Source organism: Marmota monax, unplaced genomic scaffold, assembly GCF_021218885.2.
Source record: "Marmota monax isolate L192 unplaced genomic scaffold, Marmota_monax_Labrador192_F-V1.1 WCK01_AAM20220418_F8-fsc00013, whole genome shotgun sequence".
NCBI lineage: Eukaryota > Metazoa > Chordata > Mammalia > Rodentia > Sciuridae > Marmota > Marmota monax.
Window position 1 is genome coordinate 21013201 of NW_026692202.1, and position 20235 is coordinate 21033435.

The 20235-nt window shown below is 34.7% G+C and overlaps 1 protein-coding gene across 4 annotated transcripts in view; it reads right to left on the reverse strand.

Annotated features, from left to right (window-relative positions):
* Positions 1-20235, reverse strand: part of Cfap206 (cilia and flagella associated protein 206) — a 45437-nt gene that overhangs the window by 13754 nt on the left and 11448 nt on the right. For 3 of the 4 annotated variants that reach the window (XM_046431764.2, XM_046431770.2, XM_046431766.2), the window contains 7 exons: positions 19338-19526; positions 18563-18721; positions 16961-17169; positions 11304-11423; positions 10001-10199; positions 9281-9421; positions 5929-6122 (listed from right to left, as the gene is read on the reverse strand). In XM_046431764.2, coding sequence (XP_046287720.1) covers positions 5929-6122; positions 9281-9421; positions 10001-10199; positions 11304-11423; positions 16961-17169; positions 18563-18721; positions 19338-19526 — 1211 coding nt within the window. The remainder of the gene's footprint in view (positions 1-5928; positions 6123-9280; positions 9422-10000; positions 10200-11303; positions 11424-16960; positions 17170-18562; positions 18722-19337; positions 19527-20235) is intronic. The other variant, XM_046431774.2, reaches the window with a different exon arrangement.

Sequence of the window (20235 nt, forward strand, 5' to 3'; positions counted from 1 at the left end):
GAGAAAACTTCCCAGACTTGAAGAATGAGACAGAATCCCAAATCCTAGAAGCCTACAGGACGCCGAATGTGCAAAATCATAAGAGACCCACACCTAGACACATTATAATGAAGATGCCCAAATACAGAATAAGGAGAGAATTTTAAAAGCTACAAGAGAAAGGAAGCAGATTACATTTAGGGGTAAGCCAATCAGGATAACAGCTGATCTTTCAACACAGACTCTGAAAGCTAGAAGATCCTGGAATAACATATTTCAAACACTGAAAGAAAATGGGTTCCAACCAAGAATTGTGTTTCCAGCGAAATTAAGCTTCAGGATGGAAGATGAAATTAAAACCTTCCACGATAAACAAAAGTTAAAAGAATTTGCAGCCAGAAAACCATCTCTTCAAAACATCCTTGGCAAAACATTACAGGAAGAGGAAATGGAAAATAACAATGAAAACCAACAGTGGGAGGTAGGACAGTAAAGGGGGGAAAAATAATCAAAGAGGAAAACAAACCATGTTTAGTAACAGAAATAAACAAATATGGCTGGAAGAACAACCCATATCTCAATAATAACCCTAAATGTTAATGGCTTAAACTCACCAATCAAGAGACACAGGCTAGTAGAATGGATCACAAAACAAGACCCAGCAATATGCTGCCTACAGGAGACGCATTTGATAGGAAAAGACATACATAGGCTGAAGGTGAAAGGTTGGGAAAAATCATATCACTCATATGGACTTCGGAAACAAGCAGGAGTGTCCATACTCATATCAAATAAAATAGATTTCAAGCCCAAGTTAATCAAAAGGGATAAAGAGGGACACTACATACTGCTTAAGGGAACCATACACCAACAAGACATAACAATCATAAATATATATGCCCCAAACAATGGTGCAGCTATGTTCATCAAACAAACTCTTCACAAGTTCAAGAGTCTAATAGACCACCATACAATAATCATGGGAGACTTCAACACACCTCTCTCGCCACTGGACAGATCTTCCAAACAAAAGTTGAATAAGGAAACTATAGAACTCAATAACACAATTAATAACCTAGACTTAATTGACATATATAGAATATACCACCCAACATCAAGCAGTTACACTTTTTTCTCAGCAGCACATGGATCCTTCTCAAAAATAGATCATATATTATGTCACAGGGAAACTCTTAGACAATATAAAGGAGTAGAGATAATACCATGCATCCTATCTGATCATAATGGAATGGAACTGAAAATCAACAATAAAAGAAGGAAGGGAAAAGAATACATCACTTGGAGAATGAACAATAGGTTACTGAATGATCAATGGGTTATAGAAGACATCAAGGAGGAAATTAAAAAATTCTTAGAGATTAATGAAAACACAGACACAGCATATCAGAATCTATGGAACACATTGAAAGCAGTTCTAAGAGGAAAATTCATTGCTTGGAGTTCATTCCTTAAAAAAAGAAAAAACCAACAAATGATCTCATACTTCATCTCAAAATCCTAGAAAAAGAAGAGCAAAACAACAGCAAAAGAAGTAGAAGGCAAGAAATAATGAAAATAAGAGCTGAAATTAATGAAATCGAAACAAAAGAAACAATTGAAAAAATTGACAAAACTAAAAGTTGGTTCTTTGAAAAAATAAACAAAATCGACAGACCCTTAGCCATGCTAGCGAAGAGAAGAAGAGAGACAACTCAAATTACTAGCATACGGGATGAAAAAGGCAATATCACAACAGACACTTCAGATATACAGAAGATAATCAAAAATTATTTTGAATCCTTATACTCCAATAAATTAGAAGATAGTGAAGGCATCGATAAATTTCTTAAGTCATATGATCTGCCCAGATTGAGTCAGGAGGATATAGACAACCTAAACAGACCAATATCAATTGAGGAAATAGAAGAAACCATCAAAAGACTACCAACTAAGAAAAGCCCAGGACCGGATGGGTATACAGCAGAGTTTTACAAAACCTTTAAAGAGGAACTAATACCAATACTTTTCAAGCTACTTCAGGAAATAGAAAAAGAGGGAGAACTTCCAAATTCATTCTATGAGGCCAACATCACCCTGATACCTAAACCAGACAAAGACACTTCAAAGAAAGAAAACTACAGACCAATATCTCTAATGAACCTAGATGCAAAAATCCTCAATAAAATTCTGGCAAATCGGATACAAAAACATATCAAAAAAATTGTGCACCATGATCAAGTAGGATTCATCCCTGGGATGCAAGGCTGGTTCAATATACGGAAATCAATAAATGTTATTCACCACATCAATAGACTTAAAAATAAGAACCATATGATCATCTCGATAGATGCGGAAAAAGCATTCGACAAAGTACAGCATCCCTTTATGTTCAAAACTCTAGAAAAACTAGGGATAACAGGAACATACCTCAATATTGTAAAAGCAATCTATGCTAAGCCTCAGGCTAGCATCATTCTGAATGGAGAAAAATTGAAGGCATTCCCTCTAAAATCTGGAACAAGACAGGGATGCCCTCTCTCACCACTTCTGTTCAACATAGTTCTCGAAACACTGGCCAGAGCAATTAGACAGACGAAAGAATTTAAAGGCATCAAAATAGGAAAAGAAGAACTTAAATTATCACTATTTGCAGATGACATGATTCTATACCTAGCAGACCCAAAAGGGTCTACAAAGAAACTATTAGAGCTAATAAATGAATTCAGCAAAGTGGCAGGATATAAAATCAACACGCATAAATCAAAGGCATTCCTGTATATCAGCGACAAATCCTCTGAAATGGAAATGAGGACAACCACTCCATTCACAATATCTTCAAAAAAAATAAAATACTTGGGAATCAACCTAACAAAAGAGGTGAAAGACTTATACAATGAAAACTACAGAACCCTAAAGAGAGAAATAGAAGAAGATCTTAGAAGATGGAAAAATATACCCTGTTCATGGATAGGCAGAACTAACATCATCAAAATGGCGATATTACCAAAAGTTCTCTATAGGTTTAATGCAATGCCAATCAAAATCCCAACGGCATTTCTTGTAGAAATAGAGAAAGCAATCATGAAATTCATATGGAAAAACAAAAGACCCAGAATAGCAAAAACAATGCTAAGCAGGAAGTGTGAATCAGGCGGTATAGCGATACCAGACTTCAAACTATACTACAGAGCAATAGTAACAAAAACAGCATGGTACTGGTACCAAAACAGGCGGGTGGACCAATGGTACAGAATAGAGGACACAGAAACCAATCCACAAAACTACAACTACCTTATATTTGATAAAGGGGCTAAAAGCATGCAATGGAGGAAGGATAGCATCTTCAACAAATGGTGCTGGGAAAACTGGAAATCCATATGCAACAAAATTAAACTGAATCCCTTTCTCTCGCCATGCACAAAAGTTAATTCAAAATGGATCAAGGAGCTTGATATCAAATCAGAGACACGCCGTCTGATAGAAGAAAAAGTTGGCTACGATCTACATACTGTGGGGTCGGGCTCCAAATTCCTCAATAGGGCACCCATAGCACAAAAGTTAATAACTAGAATCAACAAATGGGACTTACTCAAACTAAAAAGTTTTTTCTCAGCAAAAGAAACAATAAGAGAGGTAAATAGAGAGCCTACATCCTGGGAACAAATCTTTACTCCTCACACTTCAGAAAGAGCCCTAATATCCAGAGTATACAAAGAACTCAAAAAATTAGACAATAAGAGAACAAACAACCCAATCAACAATTGGGCCAAGGACCTGAACAGACACTTCTCAGAGGAGGACATACAATCAATCAACAAGTACATGAAAAAATGCTCACCATCTCTAGCAGTCAGAGAAATGCAAATCAAAACCACCCTAAGATACCATCTCACTCCAGTTAGATTGGCAGCCATTATGAAGTCAAACAACAACAAGTGCTGGCGAGGATGTGGGGAAAAGGGTACACTTGTACATTGCTGGGGGGACTGCAAATTGGTGCAGCCAATTTGGAAAGCAGTATGGAGATTTCTTGGAAAGCTGGGAATGGAGCCACCATTTGACCCAGCTATTCCCCTTCTCGGTCTATTCCCTAAAGACCTAAAAAGAGCATGCTACAGGGACACTGCTACATCGATGTTCATAGCAGCACAATTCACAATAGCAAGACTGTGGAACCAACCTAGATGCCCTTCAATAGATGAATGGATAAAAAAAATGTGGCATTTATACACAATGGAGTATTACTCTGCATTAAAAAATGACAAAATCATAGAATTTACAGGGAAATGGATGGCATTAGAGCAGATTATGCTAAGTGAAGCTAGCCAATCCCTAAAAAACAAATGCCAAATGTCTTCTTTGATATAAGGAGAGTAACTAAGAACAGAGTAGGGTCGAAGAGCATGAGAAGAAGATTAACATTAAACAGGGATGAGAGGTGGGAGGGAAAGGGAGAGAGAAGGGAAATTGCATGGAAATGGAAGGAGACCCTCAGAGTTATACAAAAGTACATACAAGAGGAAGTGAGGGGAAAGGGAAAAATAATACAAGGGGACAAATGAATGTCAGTAGAGGGGGCAGAGAGAGAAGAGGGGAGGGGAGGGGAGGGGAGGGGAGGGGAGGGGGGATAGTAGAGGATAGGAAAGGCAGCAGAGCACAACAGACACTAGTATGGCAATATGTAAATCAATGGATGTGTAACTGATGTGATTCTGCAATCTGTATATGGGGTAAAAATGGGAGCTCATAACCCACTTGAATCAAATTGTGAAATATGATATATCAAGAACTATGTAATGTTTTGAACAGCCAACAATAAAATTTAAAAAAAAAAAAACAAACTGGAATGTCACAAAACAGAGTGACACACAATCTCTCAGAACAATGACAACTGAGCTGTCCAGAGTCCTGACCGCCACATCTCCATCCCACCCCCACCCCAAATGATACTACTCAGCCCTCACTTTCTTTCAGATCTTCCCACCCATGTATTCAGACTACCTCTGTGCTTCACTGTCACCAGCCCAACAGTTGCTTGGATCCCTGCTGGCCAGATGAGTGGTACCAAAATTCATCTGCTTCATAGTTAAATTGTGGATAAAAATAGCAATCACTAAACATTTGAAATCATATTATTTCAAAATGGTTTTTATTTTAGTGTGTTTAAACGCTCAGTGGAAGAAAGGAGAGACAGAATGAAGAATTAAAAGGTATACAATGATGATGAGAGCAAAAGAGAAAAAAACAAGAAAATTATATGGTTTTAGAATGTGATTTCCATACAGGTAGGGATTTTTATCTGTTTTGTTCACAGCTAATTTCCTTTGTGCCATGATTAGGGGCTTGCTAAATATCTGATGAATGAATGAAAGAACAGGCATAGGCATACAAGAAATATATATTTTTAAAATATTTTTTTAGTTGTAGTTGGATACAATACCTTTATTTTATTTATTTATTTTTATGTGGTACTGAGGATTGAACCCAGCAGCTTGCTCGTGGTAGGCAAGCGCTCTACTGCTGAGCCACAACCCCAGTCCCAAGAAATATCTTTGATCCATTTTGTGGTCTTTCAGCCTACTAGGAATTAAACCCATTAAATTGTTTTGCAGCTCTGAATGTAAGTATGTTGTCATCTATGTTATCTATGCTGAACTTTACTCATTTTTAGATGTGGAATTATAGTCTCAACTATTCAATTAAATACTCTTTTTCTTTCAGAGTTTTCAAATCTATTAATTCATCAGTTTGACTCTATATTTTATTTCATTATTCTTTGCATATTCCATTATTTTCCATCCTCAGATGTGAATCCCTTTCAGATAACCTATAAAGACCCTAATCTGAACTTGTCACTGCCTAAACTTGGGAACTATTCTAAAGTAAAGTATAACTTATATAAAATACACTTCTAAATTTCATAAATTCTTAAATATTATTCTTGCTTACCTGAGAATATGGAACAAGTGTTTCAAACTGTTGATGAAGTTCCAGGAGCTGAATTAACTCTGCATTTTTTTTGGCCTTTTCTTTAATTAAACCAATATAATATTCAGGATTTTCTGCAAATGAATATGCAGCTTCTCTAGTATTGAATGTGTAATACTTCTCTTTATATTTCAATATTCCAATTGTTGGATTTCCTAAAATTGAGGAAAAGAATTGAATAAGGTATGAAATATTAAATGATTCATATTGGCCATATGCCTATAGAACCATTCTTAGTACATTCTATTTTAACATAGTTTTGTTAAAATGTTATAGTTCACAACTGTAAACTACATACTTCATTAAGCGATATTTTATGTGAAACTCATATTAAATTATTTTTTAGTTTTTATTTAAAGTATGGTTCTAACTTATTTTAGTTAGAAGTACTATCCACTATCTGGATGAAAGATATTTAGGAATCCCTTATAAAAAGCTAGTCCTTTAGCAGATTTTTCAAATCTATTTTAACTATTAAACTACAAAATGACAAAGACTATTTTTAAATAAATTCATGAGTCATTAAGTTTTGCTCTGTCAGTAGTTCTTTAGAAGATGATATATTTTTAGTAATTCTGTATGACTTTCTGTAATCTTTCAGTGGGGCATTGAATTATTCCCTTTCTATGGTATCATAGCATCTACCTTTTATAATACAGAAACTGAGTTCACAGGAGGCAATTAAAGGTATGTTTTTAAAATGACTGTGAAAACTACAAAAATGGGACATCTTTTGCAAAATACAAATTTGCATGCTCTGAAACAGACTCTATACAGAATATAGTATAATATGCACATAATTTGTAAAATTTATATAGAAAGCAGTAATACTGTCTTATTCATTTATTCTTTCATTTATTCAACAAATACTTATTGGCTCAGTTTTTGGCATTAAGTATATGGAAGAAAACAAAATCCCTGCTCTAAACAAATCAGAAATATATAATAGGCCAAAGTGTGATCAGCATTATGGTGGAGGGGGGCATTAAACACATAATTAAAAAAGGAGATGAGATCGATATTTTAAACTGGGTAATTAGGGAACACTTGGTAAAGTGAAGGAGGAAGATGTACAGCTATGAGGGGATGGGGTGAGGAGATAAAGCTTTACAGGTCTTAGGGAATCCCAACTGAAAGGCTGTAAAGTGAAAGTGAACTTAGAATTTTCAAGAACAGTCTGGGTGTGGATCTCTAGTCCCAGCAACTCAGCTGACAGGAAGATTACTTAAGCCCACTAGTTTAAGATCAGCCTGAATGACATAGCAGGATACTATTAAAAAAAGAAAGAAAGTTCAAGAACAGCAAGGAGTCCACTGCAGCTGTAGTAGTATGAATGAGGGACAGATAGGCAGTGAAGTCACCTAAAAAGGATCATAACTGGTAAGCCAGTGCCACTTTGGCATTCAAGCCATGTGGTCTGCACTCCCAAATGCAAGGAAGGAAGTCCTATCGAATGCCTCTGAGGTAATGCAGGTGGCTGCTGCCCCCAAAATAACATAGTAAATAGAAATAATTCAGTAAACAGAAATGAAGTAGTCAGGACCAGCTTATCCAGAGGGGTGTCTGAAATTCGCAGTCCTCCAAACCCTTATATTTTCCTATTTCTCCCTCTTTCTTAGAATCATAGTTGTTAGGAGCTGGATGAAACCCCCCAGACCTCCTGCTTGATACTTTCTGTTTTCCTAAGGGGAAACTGAGTTGACAGGAGGCATGAAATTTACTAAAGGTTACCTGTTTATAAATGGTACAAACTAGGACAAGAAACCTGAATCATCCTGAATCCTAGCTCAATAGCATTTCAACTGTATCATGCTACCTCTTCATTACCACCCACATCCATGTTTCTGTGTGTGCGTCTCTTATGACCCATTCTCTTCCTTCCAAAAGAAAGGAAGGAAGGGATAGAGCAAGGGAGAGAGGTATGAATAGAAGAAGGAAGGAAAAGAAACCACCTGTATTCCACTGCTTTTTATTTCTGCATGGTTCTTGATTATTTTATCCCCAGTATCACTGATTGTCACAGGGTCTCAGAATACTATTATCTCATGTCCCCATGGTAAACCCTTTTCACTCCCACTATGAAAAAAAAGTCATAAAAAATGAGCCAACTTGTATGTCCTTTCTAGCATGTATGCACACAATTCCAATAATTCTTCATAACGAAAAGAGCAATACCCAATTATGAAACATAACAAATGTAGTATGGAAAAGAAATAGAGGATAAAAGGAAGAGGTTAACAGTGTAGATGAGTAACAGTTCTGTCAAACTGTTTTCATTGTAGCCCTACCAGGCTTCTTATTGTCAATTTATACAGTATTTTTTGGATAATAATTTATTTCATCTCAATGTCTCTTTTACTCTTTATTTTGGAGAAGCTCTAATAATCTATATAATAGATTAGCCATTTCCTTAGTAGGATCTTAGAGGGAAATACTGATCTATGTTAATGAAATATAACTACAAAACGACAAAGACTATTTTTAAATAAATTCATGAGTCATTAAGTTTTGCTCTGTCAGTAATTCTTTGGAAGATGATATATTTTTAGTAATTCTGTATGACTTTTTGTAATCTTTCAGTGGGGCATTGAATTATTCCCTTTCTATGGTACCATAGCATCTACTTTTTATAATACAAGTTGAGCATTCCTAATCTGAAAATCTAAAATCTAAAATGCTCCAAAATCTGAAACTTTTGAATGCCAACATGATGTTACGAGTATAAAATTCCATACCTAACTTCATATGACAGGTCATAATTAAAACTCAGGCCCACTAAGATTATATTAGACTGTGTACATGATGTATAGGAAACACAAATGAATTCTGACTTTTGCTGGGTCTCATCCCCAAGATATCTCATTTTATATATATATATATATATATATATATATATATATATATATATATATATATATATGCAAATGTTCCAAAATCCAAGCATTTCAGGCAAGAAATACTCATTCTGTATACATATTCTATCACTTTCATTTAAAGTCTCTTGTTCATGTCAATGTACCAAATTATACTCTAAGCACCTCCAAGACAAAGATATTGTCTAGATCATTTTTGCAGCTCCTTTCCTAGAGTTCACCATCTGATTCCATCACATTTTAAAATATGAATATGTCAGTGACAATGTCAGGTGACTGGTTAAACTACTGAGGACACTAATCAAAATAGTTTATTCTGAAAGCTAGTCCACAAACTGGCCAGTACAATGAAGATGGGCTGGGAGAAGGGAGGCAAAAAAGTTTTCATACAGAGAAAAAAATTGGGGAAGAGGAAAACAATATTATTTCCAATAATATACCTGGAAGGAGAAGACCATCTGTTGTAGCAAATGTGTAACCACAAAATCCCCGATACTGAATTAATAACTTTTCAAAATTTGCTGTTGTTTCTGGGAAAAGCCATTCCAGTTTTTTGAAGTCTGTCAAACGTACTCTATCTTCTAAAATGAAAAACGAATACAGGAAAAGTTTTCATCCAGTGAGAAGACTAACATTTCCAAATAAATCATTATTAACTCATTTTAAACATTAATTTATTGTTCTTTTCCTGACAAAAACTTGATACTCACAAAGTCAATGCATCTCTTGAAGGGCCTAAGCTCAATTAATTTAAAGGACTAAAATTTATCGATTTATAAATTCTCAACATGAATCTAAAGTAGATATAGAGCAAATAATGTTTTAAAAAATAAAACCTTATTTACAACAATTACAGTAAGGATTAATATCATTTTCTACTCCATATCAATAACAAAACCACTAATTCTGTGATAGAAACACATTCACACAGAAAATCATTGTTAACCAAAACATGAAGAATAATTACATAAGAAGTGGTTATTGCCAGCTAGTAAGCTATCCAGTTGACATATTCTGTTTGCCACACTGAGCATTAGTATTTTATAATTAAGAAAGATGTCTAATGCTTTATCAGAAAGATGTAACATGAAAAATTTAAAACAAAAGAGTGACTTCATTATAGAGATAATTTTAGAAAAAAAATTAATGGTTTCCATTACCCATATGTTCTTTTATTCTACACACATCTGTTTTCACTGTCACATCATCAAGAAGACCTTGTATTATTCTGTCAGGAAGAAGAAGTTCATGAGCACCCAGAAATGGCTCCAGGTGACTGGTTAAACTACTGAGGACGCTAATCAAAACAGTTTCATCCTGAAAGCTAGTCCACAGACTGGCCAGTGAAATGAAGATGGGCTAGAAGAAGAAGAAAAAAAGTTCAAAATAGAACTATATGATAAAATTATAAAGCATTGTACTCTTAAAAATAAATACAATGTTATTTGTAAAGAAATTAATTCTTCCTTAAGTCAACCAAAAATCTCAGGGAACTAGACAATAGACTAGAAAGAACCTGACTTACAAATAATGAGAAAATAAATTAATTTTATTTCAAAGCATTTTATTTTGGTATGATGGTTATAAAGTTAATTTAGTCAAAAAGAGTCACACATATTTGATGACCTAAGAAAGTTTTATGAACATTTCATCTAAAAAGGTCAAGGGAAAAATAAATACACTTTTTTTTAAAAAAGTTAAATATGACTCATTATGGTTGATTTATCTGGCCTAATCATAATTCAAAAGAATCTGGAAAGTATAGAGAGATATCTTAGGACACGTTTGTGAGCTACAAATTAAAGATTTTGATCAGTAAACTAAAATGTCTTTTATTTAAAGTAAAGATTACTGATTTACAGAACAAATGAAAAATCAATCAGGCCCTGCATATAAGCTGAACAACTTAGCCTTTTGTTTCTCTGTTTTTAAAACCAAACATTGAAAAGGATTGCAGAAGGTAGAAGAGTCTCAAATGGTCTATATAATATACATGAACCTTTTTTTACCTGCTTGTTCAGATGAGGGCTGTTGAGTTCATTCAAGAAATAGTGCAGAGAATCAGAAAGTCAATAGTAACAGCATGCATGGTAAACAAAGAGATTATTATCTGTCTCTTTAGAAAGGTCACAAGTTACATCATCTCTGTGCTAGAGGCAACTTCTGACCTGCTACTATGAATAGATTTCCAACACAGTACTACAGATTATTTCTGTTATCATAGTCAATACTAATATTATCGCACTATAGATCTGAATTTCCTTTAGCAGCAATTGCTCATGGAGAATGCTCTCATCCAATATACTTCAGATACTACTATAAAATAACCATAAGGAACAGGATCAACTTATATAAAACTGTTATGTTAAATAACTGAATATAATTATAAGGATTTCTGATCCAATTTTATAGTACTCAAGAAATTTACCCTTAATACAGTCAAAGTTGATAACAAGTACTTACAAAGACTTGTGATGTTGGGATAGCTGTTCTTGATTTTACAGTGGATTTTAAAAGTTCCAATTGGGCTCCTAACTGTTTTATCATAATTTCCACTTCTTGGGCACAAGTAATTATATCTGACTATGAAGACAACATAATTTACATTAATATTTTTATAATTTCACTAAAAAAATCACATGTTTTAACCTCACCTGTTCCCCACGTCCTCTGAGGGTAAGCTCAGTGACAGAGGCTCTATTCTCTATGGTAATCCTCAACAACTAGAATAGCACTGGCATATGGATGATGCCCCAGAAATATTTGTGGGATTGGTGAGTTTTTTGACATACTATGAATATAACTTTTCTTAAATGTACACAGGTATACTAAAATATTAAATCTAATTCTTGAGAAGTGGATCCCCAGGAATCTTCTTTATATAGTTATATGGCTATTATTTTCCCATTACCCAGTGATAACATTAATGAAGTATTTCTCTGAAAACTATTTTGATATCAAGAACTAATAAATTACAGAAATTCTTAAACGTCACAGCATTAAAGAAAAACAATATTTTTATAGAAATTGAGGGTCTGAAAATAAGTTGCTAAATTTGAAATAACTATAAAACACTTGTTTTATTTGCAAGCACCATATAAAATATATATAAATACCAAGAAGAGGTAGATATGAATAAGGAAAAACAAAGAATAGAAAGGTAAGTAAGGCTGGGCACAGTGGGGCACAAAGAATAGAAAGGTAAGTAAGGCTGGGCACAGAGTGGGTGTCTGAGACAGGAGGATCCTGAGTTCAGAACCAGCCTTAGCAACTTAACAAGACCCTAAGCAACTTGGCAAGACCCTGTGTCTAAATAAAATACAATAAAAAGGCTGGGGATGTAACTCAGTGGTTAAGCAGCCCTGGTTCAATTCCCAGTACCCAAAAACCAAAAACAAAAATGGAAAAAAAAAAGGTAAGTAAATTTCTGAAGTATATATAACTAATAAGGGGTAGAATTACATTTCTACTCTAAACCATCTGAGAGCCCAGCTTTTATCCATTATACTGCATTGCCTAAGATGGGACCAGAAATAGCAATGGTATGGGTTTATCAGTACAGTATAAAATAATGGCACTTATTTAAAAGAAAAAAGTATATTGAATCCTTGGACATCTGTAGTTTAAATTCTACACAGATAATTTTAAATTACAAAAATGAAATATCAAATATTATTATCAAATATTATTAGTGTTCTTAAATAGAACATGTATCTTGCTTTAATTTTACCCACACTGCTATTTAAGCATTCTCTGGGTTCAGTCTCCCATATAACATTTTCTATCATATCTAACAAGTCTCTTATCTGCCCCAGAGTTTTTTCCCACCTTGCTTGTTATTGTTGTTTTTGGAATCAAATGTAAAAATGCAATCTTTAAAGGCTTTTTAGATTTGTGCAACAAGCCAACAACACACATATGCAGAAATAAATCTGCATATGTTCTCCAAAGTAAAAGTTGCATCTGACACATAACACTTATAAAACCTACAATGAAAGATGCTTTAGATTCCCTATACTCAAGCTATGTTTTCAGGGTCTATTCACAGAGTAGGCAGGCACAAATAACTTTTTGATTTTTTTTTCCAGTAATGGCCTAGAACAATCACTCTATTTATATTTTACCAAAAAGAACTTATTTACAAAAGTAGAGTTTTAGTTGTAATGTTAGTCCTCTAGGGATACTATTGCTTAAGTTTTTTGCTTTTGTTTGTTTGTTTGTTCATTTTTGTTATAACACATTCAAATGTTTAAGGAAAGCATATGATCCCACCACCATATTTCTGTATCTCCTCTCTTCCTTCTTCTTCTTCTTCTTCATTTTTTTTTTTTTTGATTGTAAGTCCTCATACTTTCTTCCATGGGCAATTTTTCTACAAGTCTCATCAAACTCATAAAAGACAGTAAAATGATGGTTTCCAGTGGACAGAGAGAAGGGGACATATGGAGTCAATAATCAACAGGTATGAAGTTTCAGTTCTGCAAGATGAATAAACTTTAGGGATCTGCTTCCACCATAGTGCCTATAGTTAGTAATATTGTTCTGAACTCTTAAAATGTGTTAACAGCATAAATCTCATGTTAAATGTACAATAAAATAAATTAAGCACACATTCCATCTGATTTTTTTACTTACATTATTGGAAAAAAATCAAGATGCTGGGTGTTGCCTAATCCCTGCATGTACTTTGCATGCAAGGCAAACACTACCAACTGAACTATATCCCCAGCCCTTCTACAAAAATCTTGACTTGCAGGTTTTCAGAAATGTTCTATCAGACATAATTTTTCCTTGCATAATAACAATAAGCAGCTTTCTTTCTTTGGTAACTGCCTTGCACTTAAAAACCCCACAGAATATGGAATTCTGTTCTCTCAGCTAAGACAGTCAGCAAGACTGTGATTGCTGCCCACCATGCCACCACCCGCCTTTTCTTTTCCAGAATACATGAATTTGTTCACTGCAACAGATAAAAAACTAATCAGAACAAAATAAAATAACTCACTACCCAAGTTACAGTTGGATTTTTTAAATGTTTATGTAAACTGAATGCAGCTTTGGCAAGAAATAATTTTTTAAAATCAAAATCAATACTTGAAAAAATTTTACTAATATCCTTTTAGATACTGTGACTTTTGAAAAAGGATATTTATAGGTTTCAAGACATGAAAAAATTTCAGCTAAATACAAAATGGCATATTTTGTAGCCTAGAGATAATGCTGATTAAACCAATATTCATTCTATATTAACTAAAACTAAGAAAGATTGATGGGGAAGGACTGATAGTTCAAAAACAAAACAATAGACATTTTGAGCACCAAAGGGTCAGAAAGTTTAAGAAAATTTGTCCTAACCCTAACTTAAAGTAGTACTAAATAGCCATGAAGAGTGCTAAAATAAGAAAACTAAACCTTCTCAATAACATGAACAGCAAGAAGCTTGGAAATGAGATAGTGTCTGGAAAAAATAATATCTCCTCAGCTTGTTCCCCCACCAAAATGGAATCAGAGCTCTTCTGCTAGGGCCCCAACAGTGATGATGATGGTAATCATCATCATCATCATAAATGTATGGAATTATTACTATGTAAATACACTGTCCTACATTATTTACATAGTGGAGAATATTCTACAGATATGCAAACCAAGACACTGGGAAGTTAAGCAACTTCTTCAGGACGCAGATCTAGCAAGTAGCACGTCAGGACTGGAGCCCATGCAATCTGCTTGCAGAACCCACACTTGTCATTGTACGCTCCATTCACTGTCCCTCTAAGCTGCAAGAGGTGGAACTCCAGTGAGAATTTAAGACCAAGTTAATAGGTTGAACATAATTCCTGATCAAAACACTCCACAATGAACAAGATTCTCTGAAACATCTTCACAGTATTTATTCCCAAGGATCTCCCCTCCAAATATAGACAATAAAAGTGAATGTGAGTTTTGACTCCTATGAACCTACATTTCACTTCAAGACAAATTGATTTAAAAACCCTGTTGGTATCTGACTAGTTACATAAGGCTGAAATCAATGTTAAGGAAATATCTGTGCATCAGGATGATTTGATTTTTTTAATCTTTATTTTATTTATTTATTTATTTATGTGGTGCTAAGGCTCGCACCCAGCACCTCACACGTTAGTCAAGAGCTCTATCACAGAGCCCTAATATCCAGAGTATACAAAGAACTCAAAAAATTAGACAATAAGAGAACAAACAACCCAATCAACAATTGGGCCAAGGACCTGAACAGACACTTCTCAGAGGAGGACATACAATCAATCAACAAGTACATGAAAAAATGCTCACCATCTCTAGCAGTCAGAGAAATGCAAATCAAAACCACCCTAAGATACCATCTCACTCCAGTTAGATTGGCAGCCATTATGAAGTCAAACAACAACAAGTGCTGGCGAGGATGTGGGGAAAAGGGTACACTTGTACATTGCTGGGGGGACTGCAAATTGGTGCAGCCAATTTGGAAAGCAGTATGGAGATTTCTTGGAAAGCTGGGAATGGAGCCACCATTTGACCCAGCTATTCCCCTTCTCGGTCTATTCCCTAAAGACCTAAAAAGAGCATGCTACAGGGACACTGCTACATCGATGTTCATAGCAGCACAATTCACAATAGCAAGACTGTGGAACCAACCTAGATGCCCTTCAATAGATGAATGGATAAAAAAAATGTGGCATTTATACACAATGGAGTATTACTCTGCATTAAAAAATGACAAAATCATAGAATTTACAGGGAAATGGATGGCATTAGAGCAGATTATGCTAAGTGAAGCTAGCCAATCCCTAAAAAACAAATGCCAAATGTCTTCTTTGATATAAGGAGAGTAACTAAGAACAGAGTAGGGTCGAAGAGCATGAGAAGAAGATTAACATTAAACAGGGATGAGAGGTGGGAGGGAAAGGGAGAGAGAAGGGAAATTGCATGGAAATGGAAGGAGACCCTCAGAGTTATACAAAAGTACATACAAGAGGAAGTGAGGGGAAAGGGAAAAATAATACAAGGGGGACAAATGAATGTCAGTAGAGGGGGCAGAGAGAGAAGAGGGGAGGGGAGGGGAGGGGAGGGGGGATAGTAGAGGATAGGAAAGGCAGCAGAACACAACAGACACTAGTATGGCAATACGTAAATCAATGGATGTGTAACTGATGTGATTCTGCAATCTGTATATGGGGTAAAAATGGGAGCTCATAACCCACTTGAATCAAAGTGTGAAATATGATATATCAAGAACTATGTAATGTTTTGAACAGCCAACAATAAAAAATTTAAAAAAAAAGAGCTCTATCACTGAGCTACAACCCCAGCCCCAGAATGATTTGATTTTGAATAACTGATTTACAGTCCTTCTTTCCAAAGGCAATTAATAGGTAGGCCAGTTGTGAGGACCCCTAGTTTCTTGCAATGAAGTCTGTCATCAGGATGCTTCTCTCTTTGTACTGTATAGCTAGGTAATCAGAGATGACAGACCAAGTACATCCAAAAGTGTACTAAGCCATTAAGAATCAAGTTAGGAAGAGGGGGCCAAAACACATACTATTCTATCCCTCAAGAAATTAGTATTCACTCATATGAAAGACAGTTCCATTAACCCTGAGTCTCGGAGTTATTAGAAAGAATCAGAACAAAACTTTTTAAAATAGCTTTTTAAATGGAAAAAAATTAGAGTCCTCTCTGAGAGGATCCATTCTATCCCTTGAGAGTATTCCCTTTTTCTATCTCTTCTAATAAACTTTGCTATTCTTTTACTAAAAAAAAAAATCTACCAGTTTTTATAAGAACAGCAAATTATTAAACAAAAATTGAGTGTCAACTATCTGCCAAAAATGTTAGACACTTCTTCTGAATAAAACAACATGGTATTTCTCTCCTACACATACATATATTATTGCTTAAACATACCATGTTAACAATCATACTATCAAGTACCAAAGAGAATCAACAACTATAAAAATCAAAATCCAACTTTCCCATTTCTATTTTAATTCCTGGATCTACCTATGCAATATAAACTGAGAAGCAACTGAGTTTGCTTCCTTTCATTAGTGACTTGGTCCTAAAGAGGTTATGTATGAAGACCAGAACTTGTGAAATTAACTCACCAAAATGATCTGAAGGAAGATCTCATATTGTCGTACATTATACAATGCCTCCTTTAACATATATGGCTCGAGTTCTTTACTCATGAGTGGGTTCTTTGTTACCTTCTCAAGGATGGCTGTGTAGCGATATACCTGGTCCTGGGCAATCTGAAGTTGGGAATCAATATGCTGAGTGGTGGCTGGGATTGCTTCATGTAGAATAGCTGGCACTGTTTGTAAGTATATAAAAGACAGGTATGAGGGTGGTTAAGAAGAACAAGAGAGAGCCAGGCATGGTGGCTCAGCCTGTAATCCCAGGAGTTAGGGAGCCTGAGGCAAGAGGATTTCAAATTCAAGGCCAAACTCAGCAATTTAGTGAGGCCCTCAGCAACTTAGTAAGACCTATCTCACATTAAAATTAAAAGAGTTTACGGATTAACTCAGTGGTAAAGTGTTTCTGGGTTCAATCCCCAGTAAAAATAATAATAGTTAAGAAAAAAAAAGGCCCAGAAAGTAGTCATATTTTAAGCACTGAGTGGAGTTAGTTTTTAATAACAGTAAGCCATGTGCTTCATGGGTCCCACAGCATGAAGAATACAAAAAGAACCTATCCAAACAAAAGATATTATCAGAGTGATAACCAAAAGTCACAGCAGATCAGCTTTTGCCACTAAAAATAGAGTTTAAAGAAAGGTAGGCTTCAACAGTATGTGTTGTTGACCATGTGGTCCCTAGAAAAGCCACTGTCTGATCAATCCGTCTATATACTTTCTTTTCTATTTGTAAAAACAAATTTCAAAAGCATTTTTTGTAAGAAACTCATTTGGATGCTGAAAAGAAACAGAATAGTTTATCAAGGGAGGAAAGTTTATAAAGAATGGAAATTGAACTTTTTAACACAGCTTAAAAATAAAATTTTTAAAATGGAAAAACTTAGAGAATGTGGCTCAGAGGTACAACACTTGCCTAGTATGCACAAGACCTTTGGTTCAATCCCCAGCTCGGCAAATAAATAAATAAATAAATAAATAATACTCTGCTGCTAGTACTGATATCTAGTGACCAGTGGTCTGGTAAAAGACACCAACACCTTATCACCTGCAGGAATACCAAATTCATAAGAAATCACTCTACTGGTAGGTCCTTAATTAACTATTTCAAAAGCACATTCAAATTTATAAAGAATTCTTTTTGTAATAACAATACAGTAGATGCTCCTCAATTTAAAGATTTGCCTAAATATCTCTTTTTGGACCTTCTCATTCCATTAACAGCACCAACAACTGTTTTCTTTCCAGAATGATGTTTGGTTTTACATCACTGAGTTTTACTTTCTTTGGTTGATTTGGAGTAAACACAAATCTCCACTGAATTGGAGAGGCTAGCCTTTGGGCAGGAACCACATTCCTTTACTGATTCACTTTCCCACACTAACTTCATGGTACATAAAATTCAAAGTCTTGCCTCAGCAAAAGTAAAAAAAAAACAGTTACTAAGGAACTGTCAAAACTACAAATCTTAAATCTCAGCATGCCAGTCATGTATTGTGTATTATATTCCTCACTGTGCAGGCTGAATTTTAAACATCCATAACCCCTAGAATTAACCTAATGATACACTTACAATCATCAATGCCTTCTCCTCCTTTTCCACAGTCTCTGTTAAATAAGCGAATTCCAGAAACAATCATAGTGAGTTCTTTCAGCTGGCGTTCTTTGTCCTTTTTAGTAAGAGTCAGAAATGTCCCCAGTTCAGAATGAGGAAAAACACTCTGTAGTGCAGCTAAAATAAACCACAGAATATGAAAACAAAATGATAGAATAAAGATATCAGAACTTAGATTATAAATTTCTTTCCTTCAGCAGAAAGTTAAGAGACTTGGCTTTGTACTGTTCCCTATACAATGCTTCACATTTCTGATAACTGACTACAGAATGCATGGCAAAATTTATCATACATCAGAGCTGGACTACTAAAACTAATGCTATTGTCTCATATCCATTTTTAATAAGTAAGCATCCAAATTATTGCTAGAATTTTTTGGCACTAGGTCTTAAAATAAACTTTCTAAATAGGGCTTGGAGTAGAAAAATCTATGCTGTTAGATAATTATGGAGGAAAGCCATAGGAGGTCTAGACATCTTGCCTATTCCTCATTTTTAAGTATAAAAGGGGACAATAGGCTCATGATATGTACAGCCCTAAGAAAATGAACAGTACTTCCCTTCAGGTGCCACGTTGTATAAAAAGAGTCTGGGTAAGTTTTAACTTCTTATTTGTCTTTATTTTTTTTCCAGATAAAAAGGGAACTTCAATCTTTTAACACTTAAACACATTTTATAAAATATAATGATCATGTATGCTCACGTATACAATGGAAATCATTTATATTTTTTACCTGTTGCCTCTCTGACAATCTTGATGTCTGTAGGGGATCCAAGCCCAGAGCGTAGCAACACATAGCTGACAATCTTCCTATAAAGGCTTTCCAATTCTTCTCTAGCACATGCTCTATTATCTGTAATTTCTCTGCTAACAGAGCCTAATCTAGACTCCAGGACCCGGTGATGTTCTTCAAGAAATTCCTCTAAAATTGGCAAATGATAACATTGCATACATTTGATATTTAGGATTCTCATTTGAGGATGAGAGAAAAACTGCTTAAGTATGGCAACTGTACTGTATAAAAATAAATACTTTCTTAAGATGTGAAAATGAAATTAAAAACAGTGAATAAGTAACCTCAAGACAAAAATCCAGTGGGAAACGTGCATACAGTGATTTAAATAGAGTACTTTATCAAAAGGGCTGGGGTTGTAGCTCAGTGGTAGAGTGCTCGTCTGGCATGTGTGAGGCAATGGGTTTGATCCACATAAAAATGAACAAATAAAATAAAGGTATTGTGTCCATCTCCAACTAAAAAATTATTTTAAAAAGCCACAAGACCCAAAATAAATAAACAAAACAGTGAACATCAGAGAAGACTAAAGTCTCTCAATTAAGCAGAAAGTAGACACTTTCTTTAATACAAGTGTGCTTATATATATAAAATACTATATGTAAACATTATAAATATATATGTACTGTACATTTATACCATATGTAAGCATATGTAGTATGCTACATGTAAGTATATGTAGTACAATCATATATGGGGTGTATATATTCCTTTTCTATTATGTGTATTTCTATTTTAGTTCCAGATAAATTTTTCTCTGAATAATATTACTGATAATATGATATTACATCAAAAACTGTGTCTCTCCTCTTTCTTCCTTTGCTGTGCTAAGGTAAAA